This window comes from Bactrocera neohumeralis, chromosome 4 (assembly GCF_024586455.1).
Source record: "Bactrocera neohumeralis isolate Rockhampton chromosome 4, APGP_CSIRO_Bneo_wtdbg2-racon-allhic-juicebox.fasta_v2, whole genome shotgun sequence".
Taxonomy (NCBI): domain Eukaryota; kingdom Metazoa; phylum Arthropoda; class Insecta; order Diptera; family Tephritidae; genus Bactrocera; species Bactrocera neohumeralis.
In genome coordinates, this window is record NC_065921.1 from 82,197,281 (window position 1) to 82,221,157 (window position 23,877).

Consider the following 23,877-nt stretch of genomic DNA (forward strand, 5'->3'; position numbering starts at 1 on the left):
ATTTTTAATAATAATTATTATTTTTTAATTTAAAGGATTTTAATTTGTTATAATTTTCAAAAATTATATATAAATATTTTTAATATTTTAATAAAAAAGTTAAATTTTGGTTTTGGAATTTGAAAAAACTATAATTTTTATTTTTTAATTAAAACAAAAACCATTTTCAAAATTAATGTTATTAAAAAATTATTATTTTTAATTTTAAAAACTACTAAACCAAAAAAAAAATAAATTAAAAATAGTTTTGAAATTTTGAAATCAAAACAAAATATTTCAAAACTAAAATAACAGTTATAAAATATTTTAGTTTTGATATATTTTGTTTTGATTTCAAAATTTCAAAACTATTTTTTATTTATTTTTTTTTTTTAATTTTAGAATTAAAATTTATACAGTTATAAAATATTTTAGTTTTGATATATTTTGTTTTGATTTCAAAATTTCAAAACTATTTTTTATTTATTTTTTTTTTAATTTTAGAATTAAAATTTATATTTAATAATGTAAAAAATCATGTTATAAATTGTTAATATTTTAAATTAAAAAAATTAGAATTAAAATTTAGATTTGAAATTTTCAAAATGTATATATTATTATTATTAATATTTTAGTTTACTAAATTAAATTTTCAAAAATGTATTTTTAAATATTAATATTTGATTAAAAAAAATTTAAATTTCTAAAGAATTGTAGTTCCATATAATAAGAATTATTTTTATAATATAAACAATTAGAATTTTAAAAATTTAAGAAACGATTATTGTAATTTTAAAAAATTTGATTTTGATTTCAAAATATTTTTTTAATTAAAAAAAATTTAATTCAGATTTGAGAATTTCAAAAATTATGTTTAAAAATTAATAATACTTTAATTAAAAAAAATTAAATTTAAAATTCTAAAAGCATATTTATAATAATAATTGCTGTCATTACTTAAATTAAAATTAGTTTTAAAAATTTTTGATTTTGATTTCAAAAAATATTTTATTAACAATTATAATTTTTTAATTGAAAAAAATTTAATTCAGTTTAAAATAAAAAATATCTAAATTAATAATTAAAAAAATTTCAAATTCTCACAGCTACATTTTTATTTAAAAAATTAGTTTTAAAATTTTCAAATACTATTTTTTTATAATTATGATTATTTTTTAATTTGTAAGATTTTAATTTTGATTTGATAATTTTAAAAACTATTTGTAAAACTATTGATTTTTATTAAAACAAAAATTAATTCAGATTTAAAGACTTAAAAAATTATTATTGTATTATTATATTATATTATTGAATTATTTTTATTTGCTTAAATTCAAAAAATTCAAGTTGATACTAACTAGATCAAATATACTTTAAAATGCAAACAAATGTACTAACAAATTCTAAGTAGCTATAAAAAATTATAGCAAACCAGTATCTATTCGGGTCTTTAAATTTACCAGGGAAAGGGAATTGATTGAAAGACTGCGAAACAATTTGTAAACGTTTTGGAACACTGTTAAACCACAGTAAATTGAAAATTAAAGCGCAAAATTAATAAAGACATACGAAATGCGATATTTTCGAAAATTCAAAAAACTATTTCGAAGCATGTAATTTAAAAAATAAAGATTCTAATGGACTCAAATTGCTTGGCTGATACATTTTAGGTGACAACACAACATATTTACCATTTTTTGTGATATATTGCAATATAAAAGAGTAAATAATTGTTTTTGGTACATTTATTTTTTTGTATATATTTTTAAAAAACCTTAAATTTCACAGAATCAACGCTTTGGCGTATTTGTTAGTTAGTAGTGTGCTAATTTGCGCTAAACGTAAAAGTGCGGCTTGCTGGGCAAAGCTGTTAGGAACTGAACAAGACAGTGAGGCTGCCGAGTGCTTAAAGCTGCCGTACGATGCTTGCTTGCTTTGAGATGCGTGAGTGGCAAAGCTGCCGCGGCGTTGCAAGGCACACCAAAAACGCTAATGCTATAGGAAATGAGAACTAAGCAATGGCGATTGTTGTTGCATGAAATGCTGAAATGCTACGCATGAGACAAAAAATTATGAAAACTGATGAATTCATAAGGAAAATGCGAATGAAATCAACTTCGAATAAACGCATACAAAAATATATTATATATGTATGTATTAGAAACTGAACTGCAAAACATTGGAACGCAAAAAATCAGGTGTTTATGTGCGTAATTAAACGAAAATTTGTAGAAATGCGCACAAATGAACGAAAACATGCACTAATTAATTAATTAAGGACTGCAACGCATTTGAAACAATTGCAACAATATTGAAAAATTATATATTAGAGTATGTAGTATATAATAGTATATGTATGCAACACATAACAATGCTAAACAAATATAGTAACGGAATTTTTTTTGATACTGTTTTTCTATGTTTTATTTGTTAAAGACCTTGAAATGGAGGTCGATTCGTTGGCGAGCCATAATTCGAATCTGAATCGCTTCTCAGATCTGGAATTGGTATGACGGGCTGCATTGTGAGACCCCTGCGATGACATATTCCATGCTCATTAACGCCAAAGTAACGCTTACTGATGATCTCTACAAGAATGCGTGTGGCACACGGTTTTTGTTGTTTGTTATTATTATTATTTTTTGATTTTTTGTTTTGTTTTCGACATTTTTTTTATACAGAGAAAGAGAGATTAGGTATAAGTGTGTTGGTAACTGCATTGAATTTCTGTTTTAAACAATTAATTGTTAAAATTTTAGTTACATTTTACGTTACTTAATTAAATTTAATACCTAAGCATGTGGGCGATTTGCGGTGGGAAGTACACCGAACAGTTTTTATAGAGTTAATAGATAGTAGGGAGGGTGCCTAGACGAGTTGAAAGCAAAGTAATCGAAAAGTTTTGAAATCAAAAAGTACTTTACCATGGAAAAATACAATAACGGTTAATAAGTTAAAACATTAAAAATATAAAAGTTGAAAAAGAAAAAAATTTAAAAAATTAAAAAACATTTAAAAATTATAAAAATTTCAAAAAATTACAAAAAAAATAAAAATAATAAAAAAATTACAAAAAAAAATTCAAATAATAATTAAAAAAAAATTCAATAAATTGAAAAAATATCAAAAAATAAAAAAAATTTTAAAAAAATTTCAATAAATTAAAAAAAATCGAAAAGTTAAAAAAAAAAATTTAATTAAAAAAACTTCAAGAAAACCGTTAATTTCCTTTGCACAGAAGGAAGGAAATTGCACCCTTTTCAGGGTATAATTAAAGAAATAAGTCATACTGCGTATGTGTGTGGAGCGCGTGGAGCAAGCCAATTTTCTAGACTAGTGTGAAATACTTTGCGCTTTTAAGGAATTAATTGATATTTTTCTTCTCAAAGGTGGGTAATGAGCAAAATTGCAAAAAAAAAACAATTATACAAAAATGTCACAAACAAAAATTCTAAAATGATAAAAAATAAAAAGAAAAAAACATAAAAAATTTAAAAGCAAAATTATAAAAAAGTTAAAAAATAAAACAAAATAAAAAAAATAAATTTATAATTATAAAAAATAAATATAAAATAAAAAGTAAAAAAAAAATAAATAAAAATAAGAAAAAAAAAATAAAAAAACCTAAAAAAATAAAATAAAAACATTAAAAAAATAAAAACAAAATTTATAATAAACAAACAAAATTATAAACAAATAAATAAAATTAAAAAACAGTTAAATAAATATTAAAACAAAACGATTTTACTTCTCAATAAATTGATATTTTTTGCATTAAAATAATTAGGAACAGTTAAAATTTAAAAAATAAAAATAATAATTAAAATTAAAATTAATTAATAATTAAAAAATAATAATTTAATAAAAAATTTAATAACAGATAAAAATAAATTTATAAAAATTGAGAAGCATAAAAACTTAAAAGCAAAGTCATAAAAAAATGCAAAAAAAACTGTAAAAAATTAATTAGAAAAAGTTAAAAATAAAAAATTTTAAAAAATAGAAATATAATAATATAAAAAAAAATTTAATTAAAAACAGATTAAAATAAATTTATTAAAAAAAAAATTGAAAACAAAATACAAATAACAAATAAAAAAAATTGGAAACAAAATTATAAAAAATAAAAAAAAATATTATGGATAAAATTAAAACAATCAAAAAATTAAAAGCAATAATTATAAAAAATATGTAAAATTAAAAAAAAAAAACAAATTAAAAAAAGAACAAAACAATTTTACTTCTCAAAAAGTTTATGTTTTTTTGTGGATTAAAAAAATTAGTAAAAGTTAAAAAAAATATGAAAAAGTAAAACAAAAAAAAAAATAAAACATTATGACAATTAAAAAAAAATTAAAAACAAAAATTATAAAAAATTAAAGCACAAGTTTTAAAAAAATTATAAAAAAGAAGTATAAAAATTAATACAAAAATTTTCTTTCTCATTAATAGGTTTAAGTTTTTTTGCATACGGCAAAATTTACAACAGCTGCTGCTGTCTAACAAACACTATTGTCTGCCTGACTTTTTGCAAGTGCAAATGTATTGAAAGTACAAGTACGCGAAAGGTAGAACAGAAAAAGAAGAAGCAGCATATATGTACATATGTAACAACTTCAAAGAATTGATATTTTACAGTATTATTTGGCAGTTTGCTTTGCTTCCAACATATTTGTAGGCGCGCTCATGAGCAGATGTGCAAACAAAACCAAAAAACAAAATAATAATAATAAAACAAAATAATAATAATAAAACAAAATAATAATAAGTACAAGTGGAAATGCGCTAATTATAGCAATAGCTACTTAAATACATACAATAAAACTCATAATGCGGGGCAACTTACCTGGCGCATCCATGCCTGGATAGCAAACACATTTTGCAGGATGGATTTCGAAGAGTAGAAATAAATCCGCCAAAAGTACAACTAAATTCAGCTTCATTGAACTGTGAAAAATAGAAAATGCAAATAATAAGAACAAGATGCACACTTGTAAATGCTAAAAATATGAAAGGAAGGAATATGTTTGTAGGTACGCACTTGCGCATGTATGTAACATCTTCGGGCATCATATGGAACACATTATATGGCAAATGTTTTTGACAAAAATTGCTGACTAAAGACACATTGTGTACGGAATCCTCGACGGCTGGTAAGTAATTAATACGCACAAGCGTCCATGGTAGCGCTTTCGGGCAATAATACGATATAAATAAAGCTAAACAAACGCCATCACATAAGCTCTGATAATCGTGCACTGCTGGAATGTTGGGCACTTGTAGGCGCACGCCCTGTCATTGAAGAAAAAAATAGTTTAACATTTTTGCAACTTTAAAATGGCATGTGCATGCTACATTTTCATCCGTTGCGCCCAATTCGACCTCGCGGGCGATGCGTTTCTTCAGCGAAGTGCACGCATGTGAGATCCACAGCAACAGCAGCTGATCGAAAGGCTGATCGTGTGGTAACGTTTGGCCATTATTACCCGTAATTCTGTAAGAATGTAAGAAATTCGTTTAAACTGTTATTATTTGTTATTTTGTGGCACTCACCTGGCAACAGCGTTAGCTATGCGATCGCCCGAAGTTATTTCCTTTGCGTACAAAGTCATGAGTGATTGAATCACGGACATGTGGGCGTTCTAAAAGATAAATAGGACAATAATTAAATAAAAAAGCAACAAAAAGTTATGTTGATACTATTTCGAAATTTTTTGAAAATCAAAATTTTATTTCGAAAATGTTTACGTTACGTTACCATCCTTGATACACAAAAAATATCTTTAAATATAAAATAATAAAAATATTTAATACTTACTATCCTCAAAGGATTGGTTTGTATCAAAACCGTTTCGGTTAATGGCATCTCTGGTGACTCAGCGACTGGCACACCCTTACGTGACAATGTCTGCAATATGGACCAATGATTCAGACTTTGATAATTCGGATCCGAATATATGTTGGATAATGTCTGGCAGTATAGCGTTGCATTTCCCATTTCCACGACAATTTGCGGTTTCAGCCGTTCCTGATTGTCATGATCGGTATAGAAGGGTTCACGCAAATTGTCTGGAATATTATTGTTGAAGGCTTTGGCGAGCAGCCACTTCACGGAAGCACGATGATGTGCCTGCAGAGCGAAGGAGGTAGAAAAAATAGATTTAGTTATTTTGTTTTAGATAAAAAGTATAAATATGATTTGTTCTGCAATAGGCGACACGTTTTGCTACTTTTATAATTAATTATTATAATACTTACGGCAAGTTCATTGCTACCTCTTTTGACCACCATTTCGCGACATTTTTTTCGAGCGTTAAGCACTTCGTATAACCAATGTTGACATAATCAACAGCATAAACGACAATCCGACCCGGCAGTAAAAAGGTATTTATATACTAATAACAACAACAGCATTTTTTTCTTTGTATGCTATGTAGAGGGCGTAAAAGGGGGTAATCAAAGCACAACAGCGACTTTTTGGCATGCCATAGCTTTGCTCACTTTTTGGGTGTAACCAAATCGTCTGATGGCTATCAGCAGCGTAGGTAAAATAAAAAGCTTACGCGATAGTGAAGACAATACACTTTTCTTTTAATCATAATTTTTTGTTCTTGTTTTTGCATATGCAAAATTTTTCTTATAATACATTGACTCACCTAATTTTTGTTATTGGATTATTGCAAATTCGCATATGAATTTTGCTTTGGCTAGCAATTTGATTTGTAACCAAATAGGAAACAATACAATTTGTTGCTGTTACAGTATTTAAAATGACAACATGCCTGGGTTATTTTCTTTTTTACATTTTAGAAGCACTTAAGCTGTTATAAAGAACAGCGAAATAAAAACCTATCATACATACATAAAAAATGTAAAAACAATAACAATTTTAAGGTAAAAACGTAAAAAACTGGTCGCTGACATATTTATTGAGTAGGTGGTTCGCCAGGTGCTTGGCTCATAACGCTTACGGCAAAACGTACAACTTGCAAAGCTTGTATGTAAGTAAGTAGGTGGACAGAGAATGAACCCGACAAAGGCATATATTTATATTTAATATATAACCAACATTTAACGCATGTATATACACATAGTTATTTAAGTGAGTTACTATGATCGCAGCTATCAATTGTTGGTCTTTACGCTTTCGATTTCCTAATTGCTTTTAGATTTTCTTAAATGCATCTAATAGCGTACTGCCAGCAGGCGTACACAAGTTGCAACAATTAAAAGCAACTTGAAAAACTGCTACCTACAATGTTAGCGTGCATACTCGTCCATATCTACAACAAGTGTATGTACTACATGAATGAATGAATGTGGAGTACATGAGCAGCTATGTAGCATACAATGCGCTTCCACTTCACAGTTTCTACTAGACGAAAAAGCGAAAAATGCTGTTTGACATTTGATGATATCATAGTTTTTGCCTTTATGCTGCCGCTACGAAATTCGTGGGTAAACAAGTGCCAACGACTGGGCTGGCATACTGGTGTTTTGCATACATATTGAGCACACGCACATTATAGATAAATATGTATTTACACACTCCTATATTGAAATCTTTTCGGTTTTATGTTGTTGTGCTCGTTGCAAGTGTGTCGCTTAAAAATAGATAAGAACGCACACATAATACATACCTGTCTAGTTTCTTGCTGTCCAGCATCCATCATGCATCAATTATATCCAGATCAGACGTATATCTTCTCCCAAATGACCAGCAGCGGGTCGTTTCAAGAACCGATCCGTCCGATAGTCGTCGTTGTCGTTGTGGTCGTGGTCGTCGCAATCGTCTTTCGCTCAGCCACGAGCACCGTAATCCACAAGAAGACAACAGCAATCAATCCTTCGATTCATGCAACAAAAAAAAAGAAGAAAGCAAAAAGCCTTCCTAAACGAAACTTTCTTTCACACGTATCTCATAGACACACAAATATTTCAACAACAAATTCCACATTAATAAGCATAAGCTAGTGCAGTTTTGGAAAGGTGCTACGCCTGCTTAAAACTTGTGAATCACTCTCTGGCGTGTTTTTTGCTTCTTTTTTTCTTATTTTTTTTTTGTTATAATGCTTTAAGCCCCACCGGCGTGGGGGTTTGCTAGTAAAGATTAAACGCACCAGTGCATCAGCTGTTGCGACTTATCGATATTTAGCCACATAACACGCACTTCCCCAACACAATTACTTCAAATTCAATTAATTATATAAACAATTAACAATTTGTTTGGCTTTTCTTTCACTTCGCTGATGTTATTTGGATAAATACAAAGATTATCTCATTATTAAATTCTTTGCTCAAAAATTTTCTTCAACTTTACACCAAAACGACAAAAAAAAAATAAAACAACACTTGTCTGCTCGTTCGCACGCACACTTGCTACATGCAGCCGCAAGCAGTGGCTTTCTCTATCTCGCACATATGTTTAACACGCGAGCCACGACCCTAACCGAAAATGGGAGTCGCGTAGTGAAATTTTTATTCGGCCGCTCGAGAAATTTGCTATTTTTCATTTAAATATTACAATTTCACTCTGTATTCAAATCGATTTCTTTACCGTCTGTCTGCTAATACCAATTCAACATTACTCACAATTAATTTGCAATAAAATTTTAACAATTTTCGTTTAGCTTTCGCAGCTCAATAACAGCAGAGCGAATTTGATCAAGTGAAAGAAAACGTCATCTGCGTTGTTGCCAGATGTGTCGTAAAGAGAAAATGAGAAATGTCTGAAATGACAGCAGTCGTAACGCCATTACGCTGCGTTACGTTTAATAACGAAACGGAAGTTACGTAATGACGAAATACGTTAGGTAGTTATATAAAGAAATGTAATTTGTGATTGGGAATTGAATATTTAATGAATTTCGTTAATGTATACCAGATATACATACCAGATAGTTTCATATGGTGTACTCTAATTTTTTTGTTTGAATTTTTTTGCTTTGAGTTTGCAACACTGTATTGGTTTGGGAGATAAAACGAGCGGTGTTTGGAGTCGGCAATCGGCTGGCGGAAGCCCCTAAGGTTTATTAAAAAAATTGATATTTTTTATAGAAATGTCTACACTTTCTTCGAATTGAGTGAGTTTGCTTAGCAGAGCTAGTTATAATTTAGTTCAGAAGGAGCTGCCAGCAGGTCCAGGTTATAAGCCTGTGTGTTTTAAATTTGTGTATATCATAGTCCAGTCATTTTTTCTGACATCTCGGAACTCAACATAAAATATCATTAATTTTTTTTTTAATTCTACTTCAAGGAAGCGAGTTTCATACTTACAGTTCAAAATTACAACATACTTACTTAAAATTTCCTTTTACCACTAAATTTATTTTTTTCAACACTGTTGAAATAAAGTAAACGTACGCTTTTTTACAGAATTCAAAATGTGTATGTATTTTAATAATTAATTATATTTTAATTTTTATTTTTAAATTAATTATTTAATTTACATTTTCAATATATTTTACAAATATTAATTAGAAACACTAAATATTACCGTACGAAACAGTTACTGCGTAAAATGCCATATTTTTTTACAATACTGTATTCGTACAGGCAATTGTAGCTTATAACTATAATACAAAAAAACAATTTACGGCGTGTTTGGTAATATGGTAAGAGTATTTGCAACAACAACGTGATAAGAAAATTTCGGAATTAATTAATTAGAAATAACAATTAATTTTGTAATAAAAAATATTAAATTAACATATACATATTAATTTAAAAAAATATAATTATAATATAATAAATTAATTTTAAAAGAAAAAATGTATGTAATTAAATTATATTAATTAAAAAATAAATATAATTTTATTAATTTTTTTTTATATAAAATTTGAATATTTTTCAACAAAATTTTGTATTAAGAAAATCAAATATAATCGTATTAAATACATTTTGCTTTAAATGAAAAAAATATAATGTGTAAAATTTTTAAATAAAAAACTAAAAATTTGTAAATTTTTTATGGAAAATATGAGTTTTTCAAATAAAAATTAAAATGAAATTATTTAGTTAAATTATATTCATTTTAAAATAATAAAAATTAAATCTAATTTTATTAAATAAAATTTTTGAATGAGATTTTAATTTTTTTATTTAATTAAGTCTAAGTCTTTTAAATAAAAAAATTTATAATTTTGTTAAAATAAAATTTGTTTTTTAATATATTTTTTAGAAAAAAAAATTTATCTAATTTTACTAATTTAAAAACTTTAATTAAAAAAATTAAGAAATTAGATTTAATTTTTTAAAATTAAAAAAATTTATAAAATTAGATTTAAATTAAAAAAAATAGATTTAATTTTTTTAACTAATAATTAAATTAATTAAAAAAATTAAATCTAATTTGATTAATTTTTTTTTAATTAAAAAATTTGGTTCAAATTTATTAGACAATTTTTTGTTAAATTATAAAAAACATACAAATTATTTTCATTTTGTTGTTGCGAAATATCCCTAACCCATTAAGTATCAAATTTTTTCAACATGCGTAATTTGTTTCATTATTATTCAACAATATTAAAAACATGAAAGAAATTATAATTTTAATTTCAAAAATCTTTGCGCTTATAAAGTCACTATATTAATAAAAACTTGCAAATTTTCATATTTTCATATTTTTTTATTCATTCATATATTTATTATTAGATTGCTAGCATTGTTCTAGTTAAGTATTTATTTTTTTGTTCAATATTTTTTCACTGTGAGCAAAAAAGAAGAAAATTCTTGCTAAATATCGGCTAAACTTTAATGCTAAGCTATTGTAAGTGTGTATGCTTGAGTATATTGTTTAATATATGTATGTGTGTGTTGGTGTGTGTACAAATATGTGTGTATGTTTGTATATATGCTTGTATGATCAACTTTATGTGTGTGTTGCTGTGTGTAATTGCAGTTTTCTATTTTTTGCTTATAATATTTTATATTTTTTTTGATAAATTTATGCTGTTAATTTTTTATATTAATTATGTTGTTGTTGCAGACAGAAACTTCGTATACAAATTCTTCTAAAATTCATTAACTATCTACAGTGTTTAATTTTAACTTTTTTTTTTTGAAACTTTTTTCAAAACCTTTTTTGAAACTTTTTTCTAAATTTTGTTTTTGAAAATTTTTAAATTTTTTTTTTTTAATTTTTTTTTATTAATTATTTTTTAATTTGTTTTCACATATTTTTATTTTATTTTAATTTTTATTTTTAATTTTTTTTTCTGTTTGTGTGTTTTTTGTTTTGTTTAGTTTGCTGATATGAATTGTTGCTGCTATTTACAGTTGAATATGTTCGTTTGATATTATTTGTCATTTTTATATATTTTGTTCTTAATAAATAATTTTTAAATTTTTATTTTATAAATTTTTAGTAAAAAAATGTATTTACAAAAAAAAGTAAAAAATGTAAATAACTTAATATTATTTTTAATTAAATATTAAAATATTAAAACAAACCTTTTTTTTCGCTTCTGTATATGTGTATGTATGTCATTATTAACAAATAAACTGTAATTCTTTATATTGCACGCGAAAACAAAAGGTAATACATATTTATAATAATTTTAGCTTACTTAATTATTTATTATTTATTTTTTCAACTATATTATATGAAATGATTTTTCATGTTATGCATCTATTAACGCTTAATGTTGAAGAAAACGATATATGTATATATGTATTTTATTGAATTTACTTTTTACAAATTCATTTTTTTCTATTTTTCTTATATGTATGTATGTATAAGTATTTAAATTTAATTTTAATATTTTTATATAATTTATTTTCAATATTTCTCAATATATTTTCAATATTTTGTATATTTTTTTGATTGATCATCGTTTTTCCATCCCCGCCTTGGCTTAACACTAGTAAAAAGATATGTAATTTCGAATATGATTTTTGTTGTAACCAAATCGCAAATGCTCATATGTTTTATGTGAGTATGTATGTAGTAGATTTCTTTGATATTTGCTGTTCCCATATGTTTGTAAGCCAATGCGCATTTTATTTGGTCGATGTCACCAGTTGGCTTGTGCCATAGCCTTGGGTGTTGCACGTTGGCAGCGTGAATGGATTGAAGCTGAGGCCGCTCACTCCTGGAAGACATAAAAATAAATTTGATTAAAATCTAATTTATAGTTGTACTGTATAAAAAATGTATTTGCTTTGCACTGTAAATGCCTCAACTATGCAAATTTTGACTATATAATGTGGCTGAACGAAAGCTTTCAAGCAACGCTTTGCAGCTTTTATTTATCCGAACTTAATGCTTTCATTATACCTTAACAACTACAAATAAACCACAAAACTTTCACAAATCTTAAAAAGTTCACAGAAAACGAAAGCTTTTAAAAGCTTTGAAGATAATTTTTATACGAACTATTAGCAAGCTTTAGCTTTTTTGACACTTTAGTATTTTAAATATGTAAGAATTATAAATAATGCGTTTGCTTAGCGATTACAATAGTTAATCAAGCTTTAAAGCTGTAAAAGAGCTTTTCAGATATACTACTTTGGCAAAAATACTTCAAGAAGCCAAACATTTCAAGCAGAAAACAGCATAAATACTAAAACAAATTGATAATCCAAATAAGCTTTTAATATCTTCTACATCTTTATAAAAAGCTTTCGTGCAGCTAATTTTTTTTGTTTCAAGTTCAAGTTCGTATTCAAGGCAGAAGTGAAAGAAAAATAAAAAGTATAAGTAAAAAAAAGTTCAGAACCCAGATAAGCTTTTAATATTTTATAATTTTTTTTTTTTAAAAAGCTTTATGGCAGATAATAATTTTATAATAATTTTTTGAGTTCAAGTTCGGATTCGAGGCAGAAGTGAAAGTTGTTGTAAATGCAAATAAGCTTTTAATATCAACTTCCACAGGTTTTAATTCATACAAAGCTTTATAAAAGCTTAAACATACAGCTTTTTAATTTCGAATGCTCTAAATTATTTATTCATTTCAGATTAAAATGTGAACGATTAAGCTGGAGTAAAGAAAAAAGTTTTAAAAGTGAAAAGCTTGAGAAGAGCTTTGGCACTGCTAATAACCAGCAGCAAAATTTTATATTTTAACTAAATATAAAAATATTTCTTGAAAATTAAAAAGAGTTTGCTAACAACTAAAAAACAAATTAAATTGCCAAGAAGCTTTCAAAGAGCTTTTTAAAATTTTTTAAGTTTTAACTCTGCTTACACAGAAATTCATATTTTAACTAAATATGAAAATATTTGTTGAAAATTAAGAAGAAAACTAAAAAAAATCAAATTGCCAAGAAGCTTTCAAAAAGCCTTTTTTTATTTTTAAGCTTTAACGCTGCTTGCAGTGAGAATTCTTTTTGAACTAATTATAAAAAAATTATGAAAATTAAAAAATATATGTTAAAAAAAATAAAACTTTTCAAAATTGCTCAAATGCTTTTTTTTCAATTTCTAATGTAAGATGTAAAACTATTAAGCAATTATTTCTTTCTAAAATTAGCTTTATTAAAAAGGATTTTAAATGTGTTTCTTGTCCTATTTTTTTAGTGAAGTAAAAAAGCTCGAAAATTGCTAAAAAGCTTCCAAAGAGCTTTTTTTTAACTTTATAGGACATAATGCTCAAACAAGCCATTATTGTTTATTAAACTAAACTTACTTGAAATGCAAAAATTCTGCTCAAAATCTTTTTACCTCAATATAAAATAAAAAACGATTAAGTCTTCGTTTCTTAATAAAAAAATCTTACCTAAATAGCTTCGTAAATAAATTTTTTGTGTTACTTTGTTTATTGAAATAGCTTTTCTGTAAAAGCTTATAAAAATTCTCCAAACTGTTTAACAGCTTTCAAAGAGTTTTTTTTTTGAAATTCCTTAATATGAAATAAAAAACAGTGAAATAAAACAAATTTATTAAAATTAAAAAAAAAATTTCAAAAATTATTAATTTTTACAAAATTGCGCAGAAGCTTTAAAAGAACTTTTCATAATTTTTTAGTTTTTACTGACATTAGTTTACTTAAAAAGCTATTTTAATAACAGTTTTTGTATTTTTGATGAAATTGTTTTTCTTTAAAAGCTTAAACAAATTCTCAAAATTGCACAAAAGCTTGCAAAAAGCTTTTTTAATTTCTTAATATTGAATAAAACACAATTAAGGCATTTTTGCTAAATAAACTAAACTTGCTTAAAAAGCTTGCTAAATATCATTTTATATATTTTTTTCTCTAAAAGCTTATGAAAAGTCTCGAAATTGATTAAAAGCTTCCATAGAGTAATAGTTTTTAATAAAGTAGTTTATCAATCAAATTGCCAAGAAGCTTTCAAAAAGCTTTTTTAATTTTTTTAAGCTTTAATTTTAAAAGCTTATGAAAATTCTCAAAATTGGTTAAAAGCTTTATAAGAGCTTTTTTTCAATTACTTTATAAAATAAGAAACAATTAAGAAATATTTTTCTTAAACAAAGACCTTTTGTATTTTTTTAATGAAATAACTTTTTCTAAAGCTTCGTAAATAAAATTATATATATATGAAAAAATGCAAAGCTGTTGTATGTACATAATTAAATATGGATGTATGGAGTGAAGTGCTTTTTATTATTTGAATTTTTTGGAACAATGCTCAGGCGCGTACCCGGAAATGGTTACCTGTCCTTTTCTATGCAGACAAACGCAAAAGGAGCAAGAAAAGGAAAACATTGTAAAAGCTGCTGGTACGCACCTGCGGGTTTCAAGTCACAAAAACCGGACAGGTAACCTACAGTGTTCATAGTCGCCGCAGCTCAAGCGCATAGTGCGACGTGGAAAAAAATTATTTGAATAAAAAACAAAATCGAAAACTACTTTTGCCACAGTATTTGCATAGTAGACATTTCATTGGCAACACAACTAAGTAACTTAAATGTAAAAAAATAAATATTTCTCATTTGTTATACCGTTAGCTTTTCACAGAGCAAATGCACGTAACTCTCGGGCTGCACGCTCCGAACGCTCTACACGGCGGCGGTTGCGATTGAGGCGGCTGGATTGTGCCACGGCTGGTGCGCATGGTGGTGGTAGTGGTGCGGATGTGTGTGGTGGTGTTGCACTAGCGCCTGATGCCACGGTGACGACACTGTTGAGATTAATGGCGAAAAGGCACTGCCTGAGCATATTTCGTATTTTTGATGTTTTTTTGTTTTTGTTTTTTTTTAGTTTATATATTTTTGTTGTTTGTAGTTTTTTTTGTTTATCAAATAGTGTTTTTTGTTTAATTTTACAAATTTTACAGCATTCAATACAAATTTTTGCAAAACATAACACCAAATTACAATACCGTTACGTGTAAAAATTGTATATTTAAATAATTAATTGTGTGTGTTTTTATATTTCAAAAGTTTTTTTTTTAGAACAAGACCATGCAATGAAAAGAGAAAAAAGAAAAAGAAACAAAATCGCTGCGTTAACAACTAAATCAATTATTTACATACAATACACACTAAGAAAAAAATTAAAATAAATTATTACAAATATAAAAAAAATATTAAATATTCATTTTATGCCTCGCATTTATTTTAGAATTCACTACAAAGCCTTTGGTGGCACACGAAATGCTTAAATATTAAAATGAATTGATAAAATACTTTCAGCTGCGTGAAATATTTAATTATTTTTCACAACACTGTATACTAAATGCATAAAACTAACTAAAACTACAGTGCTGTGTATAATAATGGGTACAATAAAGACAGAGTGCAAAATCGTATGGACTGAAAACAAATTTTGAGCGACGTCAGTTTAGCAGCGCGCTCCGAGAGCAAGTTGAGCGAGTAGAAACTGATGACACACCAACCGTTCGCACGACATTCAGGTTACGTAATCAGAACGGACCCGAATTTTTATCCGGCAAAGGACTGTCAAGTCGACATAATTCTGGCACTACAACAACGAGAGACCAACTTCGCCAAATAAAAAAAATCGCTAGAGTCACGTAGACCGCGCAGATACGCAGATATTATTTTATACTCCTGTAGAGAAGACATTTTTCAAAAGGTGGGGTCTCTCATTGAAAGTAGTACTCTGGCTTTATGAAACCATAGTTCATTATGTTCAATGAGGTCTTTGTGTGGTGAAGGGCTCTAGAAAATACCACACTTACAAGGAAGCTAGAGAGGGTTCAACAAGCGGTGCTCATCAGCATGTGTGGTGTACTAAGGTCTATGCCAATCATGGGTCTTCAAGAGATTTTGCGATATTGCATAGATATATCCGGAAGGCGTATGGCCGAGTAAGTTGCTATCAGCCCTGAGACTCGTTACTGCTCGCAGGTTTTGAATTTATACCGGGTCTTTTATAACATGAAGTCGCTAAATCAAATACTGGTGGTCGCTAGAGGACAGGGGCAGTGAGCTTCTTTACGGATGGAGACGAAGAGGAGGGAAGGTTTGTGGATTGATACATTATCAGGAACTCTCTATCAACTTCACTTTCAGACTTCCGGATTATTGCAGAGTTTTCAAGCCGAGGTTGCTGTCACGAAGGTAGAGGTAGGTTTACTGCTGCAGAGTACAGTTTTCTTCAGAGGAGTGACTAAACACTCGGGGCTGTGAAACTCACTGACCGTGCGTTCAGAGCTGCTTAAGGAATGCCAAGCCTTGTTATCAATGACCTTGAGTGATTTGGTAACAATACTACCAAGTACAGAGGAATGCAGGCAACTATAAAGCTGAAGAGCTGGCAAGGTAAGATATCATAGCTCCGCCATCGGTTGAATGGAACCGTGTCGGTGCTGCCCTCTCCTCATCTGTTCGACTCTTGGATAGCTGGACTTCGCAGGGACTTGGTCAGCGCTGGGCCGCCATCGGTTTATGAGCTGTCGCAATATCCTTTTGGCACAAGACCGATCGTAAAAGATTTAGAGAGCTCTTAGCTCTTAGTAAGGCTAGCCTCTCCCTAGTTGTGGGAGTTCTAACAGGCCATGGTTCCATCGGTGAAACTTATTTCATAAATAAGTGTAACGACAGTCAGATTTTCCAAATAACCGGTTTTTTTATACACCGGGGAACAAGAACAAGGTTCTGCCTATTTTTCTCAGAAAAAAATTTTTGAAAATCGGGAAAAAAGTAAGCTTTGGAGCGTCCTTATACGTGGAGCTCTTAGAACAGATAGATTACTTTATGAGTTATCAGAAAAGTAATCGGCTTATTGATAGAACCTCAGGATGAAGACAATTTTATAGTCGATGACTCATAGGACCCTAAGAATTACGCGTCTCATGCATAAATTTGTAAACTACGTTCAACACTGCGTACATGTCTAAGAATACTTGCTACAGCTAATACGTTGTGACACATGCACTCAACTATCACTCTAAACTTCTACAGGTACTTAAACTTACTGCTGGTGGAGTTGAAAACACTGGCTGGTGAGGAGGATAACGTACCCATATTGGTTGTGGGGCCATAGCCATTAGCGGCCACCGTAGCGCCATAAGAGCCGCCCGAACTGTGTGGCGTCGAAGCGCTGCTGCAATAGCCGCCACGTGGACTCACGCTGCTCGATTGGGCGCGCTGATAGTCGTCTTCGGTCCATTGGCCAGCGGTATCCTGAACGCTTACAGCCAGCTGGCCGGTGTATGAATTGAAGCCGGTCGAACCGCCGGGAGATCTAAGAGATAGAGAAGAGAAAGGTAGTAAGGAATTTGATTAGTTTTGTGTATAAAAAGCTGGTGTACTGAGCTTGCGGCTTACCTTGGCATGGAGTACAAGGCCTCGACCAAATCGGCTGCGCGTTTGAGTATGATTTCCTTTTGTAATTTCTCTGGATCGCCAGGATGACGTGGTATGAGCTTTTGCAAACGTTGAAAACCGTAATCGATGGTCGGCTCATTGAGCGCTGCTTAAAGAGAAGAGAAAAGAAGAGTGGGGAAAATGGGGTTTAGTTATTAGTATATAAAATATTAGGTTTTTTAATAACCATTTATTTTTACTCACAAACATAGACAAATCGGCCAGGCGAACCCTTGCAGAACTGTTTGCTCTTATACGACAAAGTCACCTCCACCACACCGGGTATGTGACGTGGTGGTGTTTGCACACGAATGGCATGCGATGTAATCAATTCGCTCCAAACGAGCATTGTGCCGAAGACCACTTGGAGGCCATCAAAGAAATTATCACCCACAATAATAACGGTTGCGCCGCCAGAGGTCCAACCCTCGCTGGGCGAAATAGCTTTGATGCAGGGCGTGGCCACGGGCAATGGTGGATAAAGACCTGTAGCGAGAAAGGTTGCAGATTTAGTAAAGTGTGGCACATAGTATTGTGGGTAATGATAAGCGGGAAAGGGATGCGTGGTTAAGTGTACGACCGTATTGTAATTTTTAAGCGAATTCGAAAAAAATTAAGCAATAAAATAATGAAATTTGAATAATGAAAATAATAATGGCTAAAACTTAATTTGCGCCTGAAAGTGTGCCATAAGATTTATATTTAAAAATCAGAGGCATACATTTAGGCGCAAAAACTATTTTAATTATTTTTCTAATTACAACTAAATTCAAAATTGTTAAACTATTACTAAGTTGAAATGAAAACAGTTAATCTACTGCAACATTCTCAAATGCTACTCTTTTCTTTACTAAAAAATTAAAAACCAAAATAAAGTGTAAATCAATTTCGTTACGGACCATCATAGGTACTGTCAGGCGCAAGTGGGTGACCCGTTAAGGACAGGGAGGAGTTTCCTGTACCTTCCGTGGTATCCAAACGTTTGGCGCGGCGTCCATGCTTCGAATTGTTGTGTACGAACATATTATCGGATATAGCCAGTAGTGGGCCATCAACGGTCACTTGTGTGGAGATGACAACCTGCGGGAGAACAAAAAAGTTGTAATGAAAAAATTCAAAACTTTTTTATGGTCAAAATTATAAATTTATTATTTAATAAATTAGTTTTTAAAATTATTTTCTCAAATTAAAATATAAAATTACGAAAATTCGGGATTAACGACTTTTTTCGGGATTTACTGTTATTAAGAGAATATTTCATTATGACATTAATTTAATTAAAAACATGTTAAAATACAAAATCCTGAAATTTCGGGACTCATAAAACTTTTCGGGATTGGAAGCTGTTATGCCAAAATTTTACCATGACACTAATTTACTTAAAAACGCTTTAAAATACAAAATTCCGAAATTTCGGGATTCAACAAATATTTCTGGATTGGCTGCTGATAAGCGAATACTTTATTATGACACTAACGTACGTAAAACACGTTAAAATAAAAAATCCCGAAATTTCGGGACTCATAAAACGTTTCGGGATTGAGTAAGAAAATATTTTATTTGACAAAAATTTAAAACTAAGTTTAAAATATTTATGTATTTATGTATCAAAAATTGAAAAAAAAAATATATATTATCAAATATTAAAAAATACAGTCAGACAGCGCTAAGTTGAAAACGACAAATATTTAAAGTTATTCTATTTTTAATAATTAAAAAAGTAAATTGTACAAATTTGGTATTTAATAATTACCGTTAATTTTTTTTTTTATAAGTAATTTATATAAAAGTACTTTAAATTAAAAATCCCGAAATTTCGAGACTCAAAATATATTTCCGGACTGAATGCAGAAAATTTTATTAAGATACAAAATAAAAATTAATTAGGAAAATTTTTCAAATATTAAAAATCTCGAAATTTCGGGATTCGTAAAATGTTTCGGTACTGAATGCCAATAAATGAATTTGGCGACCATGACACAAAGTAAAAATTAATTAAAAAATATTTGTCAAAATATGCACAAATATTAAAAAATACAGTCAGACAGCGATATTCTGAACAAAAAATTAAAAAAAAATTGTAATAAAAACTTTAAACATTTTATATTTATAAAATAATTGTTTAAAATAATTACTTTAGCTTCCTTTAGTCTAACATATCCATATATGTACATACAGGTAACTGTATAAAACATATAATTTTTAAGTACTGTACCTGAAAGCGTCTCATATCTCTGGGATTGCCGGCATTTTTTAAACAGTTTTGATTGCATTTCAAAAAGAATTTCAGGAAAAATCTGAAAATAAAAAATATGAAAAAATGTAAATTGTTAAAAGTGATGAAAAACATTTTGATTTATTAAAAATATATTATTTTAACAAATATATGATAATGTTATAGTTTTATATAAAAAAATATTAATAACTATTAATAAATATTAAATATTTTAGTTAATATTTTATTAATATTTACTAATATATAATATTTTAAGATAAACATGACATTTTTTAATTATTGATATAATCCACAAAGTTCTTGTTCGAAATTTTTAAATTTATAAATTTTTTCCGTCGACAAATTAAAAAATATATATGTATATCCAGCAGTTTCTTTATATTTTTACAATAAATTGTCTCTCTCTTTCTTACAATAACCTTCACGCTAGTTAATAACATAACCTCAACTGGTTTTACTGTGTCTTTATTCTATTAATTATCTTAGTAAAGGCACTAGCGATAACCATTTTCACGTCAACACCCTTGGAACAATAGAACTTGTTTTGACAATCATTGTACCGCTACAAACATAAGCCGTAAACAACAAACAATAACATATGATAAAAGTGGATACTCGTAAACAAAAAACAAAGACAATTTTCTACTGTCAAAAGCGTCGCATGATAGTCCTATAAATAGCACTAGAATCTGTAACAAAGACTAAAATATATATTTTTTACTCTGCAGATTGATAATGAGCCTTTAACGCGCTCTCAGTCAGAATAGGTACGTTGATTCCGTATCGGAAATATAGGCAACTGATAACTGAGTTGAATGTATACACTCATATGGAAGGCGAGAGATTTACAATGTCCTCTACCGGAGAAGCAACCGGTAGATCAACTCTCAACTTTTGGATACGACAACGTATTCAATTGACAGTTGGCGGTTATGAAGAACAGCTGATTTATGTTTACCTGCCGAATGTTTGTGGCATATCTTTACGTTACGTACACCAGTTCATTCCCATACTTATCCGTCATTGACGTTTCACGTATCCATTCTAACGCCGCCTTTAGTAACTTGGCTATGACAAGAGAGTACATAGATTGTACTGCTAATTGATGCTCTATTTATGCGACAACCAGCTGTTTGCCACGCATAACCGTTATGACTTTTCAGAAATTAATATTTAAATTTTCTGATTCTGAGCTCTTGAGTCTTATTGAGTAAAACCCATTTACTTATCTTTAAAAGTTAGATAACAGCGATACAAGAAAAAAAGCCTCGAAGAAGTTTGATTTCAAAGAAGATTTCCTGCACCAACTTCATAAATGTCACAATCGGATCTGCGATTTCTGTGGTCTCTGGAGCTCAAAGTGTTAACAAGCAGTTTGAGTAAGCCAAGTATTATATAATAACACTTACATGATGGTTTAGCAAACTACTTGTATAGTCTTTACTTGAACATATTGAATTTGAAGATCTATTATAAAGGATTTTACAAGGACTAGTACCTAGCTAAGTAAGGTAGAGAGTGGAGAAAGCTAGTTTTTGAAACTGACTCAACTACGTACAAATTTTTTAAGGTGTTTCCATAAGCAACCATTGCCTTTTCTTGAACAAATAATATAGATTAAATGGGCGTGGAAGTGAATGAGAGCAAGACGAAATATCTGGTGTCACCAAACAGTCGTCCCAGTCGCAACTTGTTTCCCACGTCACGGTTGACAGTGATAATCGATTTCATAGATAATTTTGAGACCAAAAATATAAAACTCTATAAGTCACTCATTATTCCCGTCCTGCTATATGACGCAGAGGTATGGACGATGACAACATCTGAAGAGTCGACGTTACGAGTTTTCGAGAGAAAGGTTCTGCGGAAGATTTATGGTCCTTTGTGCGTTGGCCACGGCGAATATCGCATTCGATGAAACGATGAGCTGTACGAGTTATACGATGACATTTACATAGTTCAGCGTATTAAGAGGCAGCGGTTATGCTGGCTAGGTCATGTTGTCCGGATGGACGAAAACACTCCAGCTCTGAAAGTATTCGACGCAGTACCCGCCGGGGAAAGGAGAAAGAGGAGAACCTCCACTCCGTTGGAAAGACCAGGTGGAGAAGAACCTGGCTACACTTAGACTCTTGGAAGAACGGCTGCAGCTCTGTTGTAAACTCGGATATTACCGCCTAAGCAGTGTCTACGTCAATAAGGAAGAATTCGTGCGTACATAACCTCAAAACCCCCGAAATTTTCGTTCTTTATCATAACAGTTGCCCGCAGAGCGTCGAAATAATTGCGCCACACTTTTATTATTATTATTAATTTGTCATTTTGTGTATTTCCGATACGAATAACGGCATCCGATTGACTTAAGTTGCATATTTAAAATAATATTTAGCTCACTTTCATATGGCCGCGAGCGAAAAAAGCAACAATATACGCACTCAACGCGCACAAAATAGTGTCAAGCACTCGCACTGCCCTCATTCCTTCCTCCCACCCTCAATCCCAATAATGAATAATAAGGAAAACAGATGTTTGCCTCGCGGCGTAAAAGTTTATTTGCCTCTTTAGTTGGGCGCTTTTTCCTATACCAATGACCTCGGGTGCTTTTCGCCAGTTGATCTTTATCGAATATACGCTTAGAAGTACATATGTATGACAGCAGGCAGTCCGGCGACGTGTCAGATTGTCCTTTTGGTGCGGTTGTGTGCGTGTGCGCGCTCCTGCGGCGTTCACAGCGCTGAGACGTTTAAGGGTGCCAGCCAGTGTGTAAGGAGCACCGCGGCCGAGTGTTAATAACAAATCAGCCGAAGTGGCGTACACCGGAAGCCGGTGATACTCTTACTTATGTGCATAAACAAATAAACTTAAGCACTTAAGTGCTGCCTGTGAGAGGCACTTATGGGTTTTGAGTTCTCATACATACACACATACATACATATATATGTAGAGGTATACCAGGTATTGTTTAGCAATTTGTTTAACGCATTGAGGGTGTTAATAGATGTAAATTATATTAACGAATGCTCAGCTATTGCATTTTTTCTCCACGACAAATGTCGAGTTTTCACTTTTTCCGGACTAATATTTCAACACTTCGATTCCGTAATAAAAAAAATTGAGGAAATAAGCGTCACAGGCATGTAAATTTTGTAGACAAATGCCGCGCGGCTCATATTTCTGCTATTGATTAACTACTTTGCGTCAGTTAGAGGGGGGTGGGAGAGGAAAGAGAGGAAGACACGCAAATTCTTGATTATGCTGTGTTGAAAAATGATTCCGGCAAGGTTTATATTTCGATTTTTTTTCTAAAGTCAGAAATGCACAGATGTTCAATTTAAGCAAGCGAGATGGAAGTAGAGACTAGATGACGATATTTGTGGAAAGGTAAGGGTTTTAAAGCGGTGCAAGCGTTTGCTAGAATTTCTTCGGCTAAAAGCTTGATTGCTAATTGAACGAAGTTTCTTTACTATTTAAGTATAGCATCTTAATTTTTTTCTAAGATACGGATAATCTTTTTAGAGACACTTTAGCTAAGTACGTTTGTCCATTTTAACCTTTGATATCAGAAGAGCCTGGTTTTCGAAGATATGTTAAACATTGGTAGCCTATTTCTTTTCCAAAAAACTGTGCATACAGAGATTTTTCCAATAAACTGGATATTTCCATATTTGTTTTAAACATTTTTCGACTCAAAATGTCTGAATCCCGATCCCGATTCTGATTTTTCAGTCCCGAAATTTCGGTATTTCTTTGAAAAATTCGAAATGGGAATTTTCGCATTTGTTTAAAAAAAATTAAATTTTTTGTAAAATTTTTCAATCCCGATCCCGATATTTTAATCCCTCGATTTTGACATTCTGAAATTTTGGGATTTCTTTGAAAAATGCGAAAGTCTGAATCCAGAAATTTCCGTATTTGTTTTATAAATTTT

The 23,877-nt window shown here is 29.7% G+C and overlaps 2 protein-coding genes across 23 annotated transcripts in view; both read right to left on the reverse strand.

Annotated features, from left to right (window-relative positions):
- The window catches only part of LOC126755576 (patronin), a 44,319-nt gene extending 35,668 nt beyond the window's left edge, over positions 1–8,651 (reverse strand). For 11 of the 13 annotated variants that reach the window (XM_050468252.1, XM_050468242.1, XM_050468241.1 and 8 more), the window contains exons 1-7: positions 7,620–8,651; positions 5,798–6,109; positions 5,533–5,621; positions 5,335–5,473; positions 5,021–5,271; positions 4,826–4,926; positions 2,418–2,567 (exon numbers count right to left, since the gene is read on the reverse strand). In XM_050468252.1, the coding sequence (XP_050324209.1) occupies positions 2,418–2,567; positions 4,826–4,926; positions 5,021–5,271; positions 5,335–5,473; positions 5,533–5,621; positions 5,798–6,109; positions 7,620–7,652 (1,075 nt within the window). In that variant the 5' untranslated portion in view covers positions 7,653–8,651. The remainder of the gene's footprint in view (positions 1–2,417; positions 2,568–4,825; positions 4,927–5,020; positions 5,272–5,334; positions 5,474–5,532; positions 5,622–5,797; positions 6,110–7,619) is intronic. The other 2 variants (XM_050468239.1, XM_050468247.1) reach the window with 2 other exon arrangements.
- A 1,719-nt stretch (positions 8,652–10,370) lies between these two features.
- The window catches only part of LOC126755583 (transcription factor collier), an 89,255-nt gene continuing 75,748 nt past the window's right edge, over positions 10,371–23,877 (reverse strand). For 2 of the 10 annotated variants that reach the window (XM_050468262.1, XM_050468260.1), the window contains exons 6-11: positions 19,929–20,010; positions 18,613–18,793; positions 17,918–18,199; positions 17,675–17,822; positions 17,368–17,591; positions 10,371–12,071 (exon numbers count right to left, since the gene is read on the reverse strand). In XM_050468262.1, coding sequence (XP_050324219.1) covers positions 11,980–12,071; positions 17,368–17,591; positions 17,675–17,822; positions 17,918–18,199; positions 18,613–18,793; positions 19,929–20,010 — 1,009 coding nt within the window. In that variant the 3' untranslated portion in view covers positions 10,371–11,979. Of the gene's footprint in view, positions 12,072–14,881; positions 15,091–17,322; positions 17,592–17,674; positions 17,823–17,917; positions 18,200–18,612; positions 18,794–19,928; positions 20,011–23,877 lie in introns of all 10 variants that reach the window. The other 8 variants (XR_007666505.1, XR_007666502.1, XR_007666507.1 and 5 more) reach the window with 8 other exon arrangements.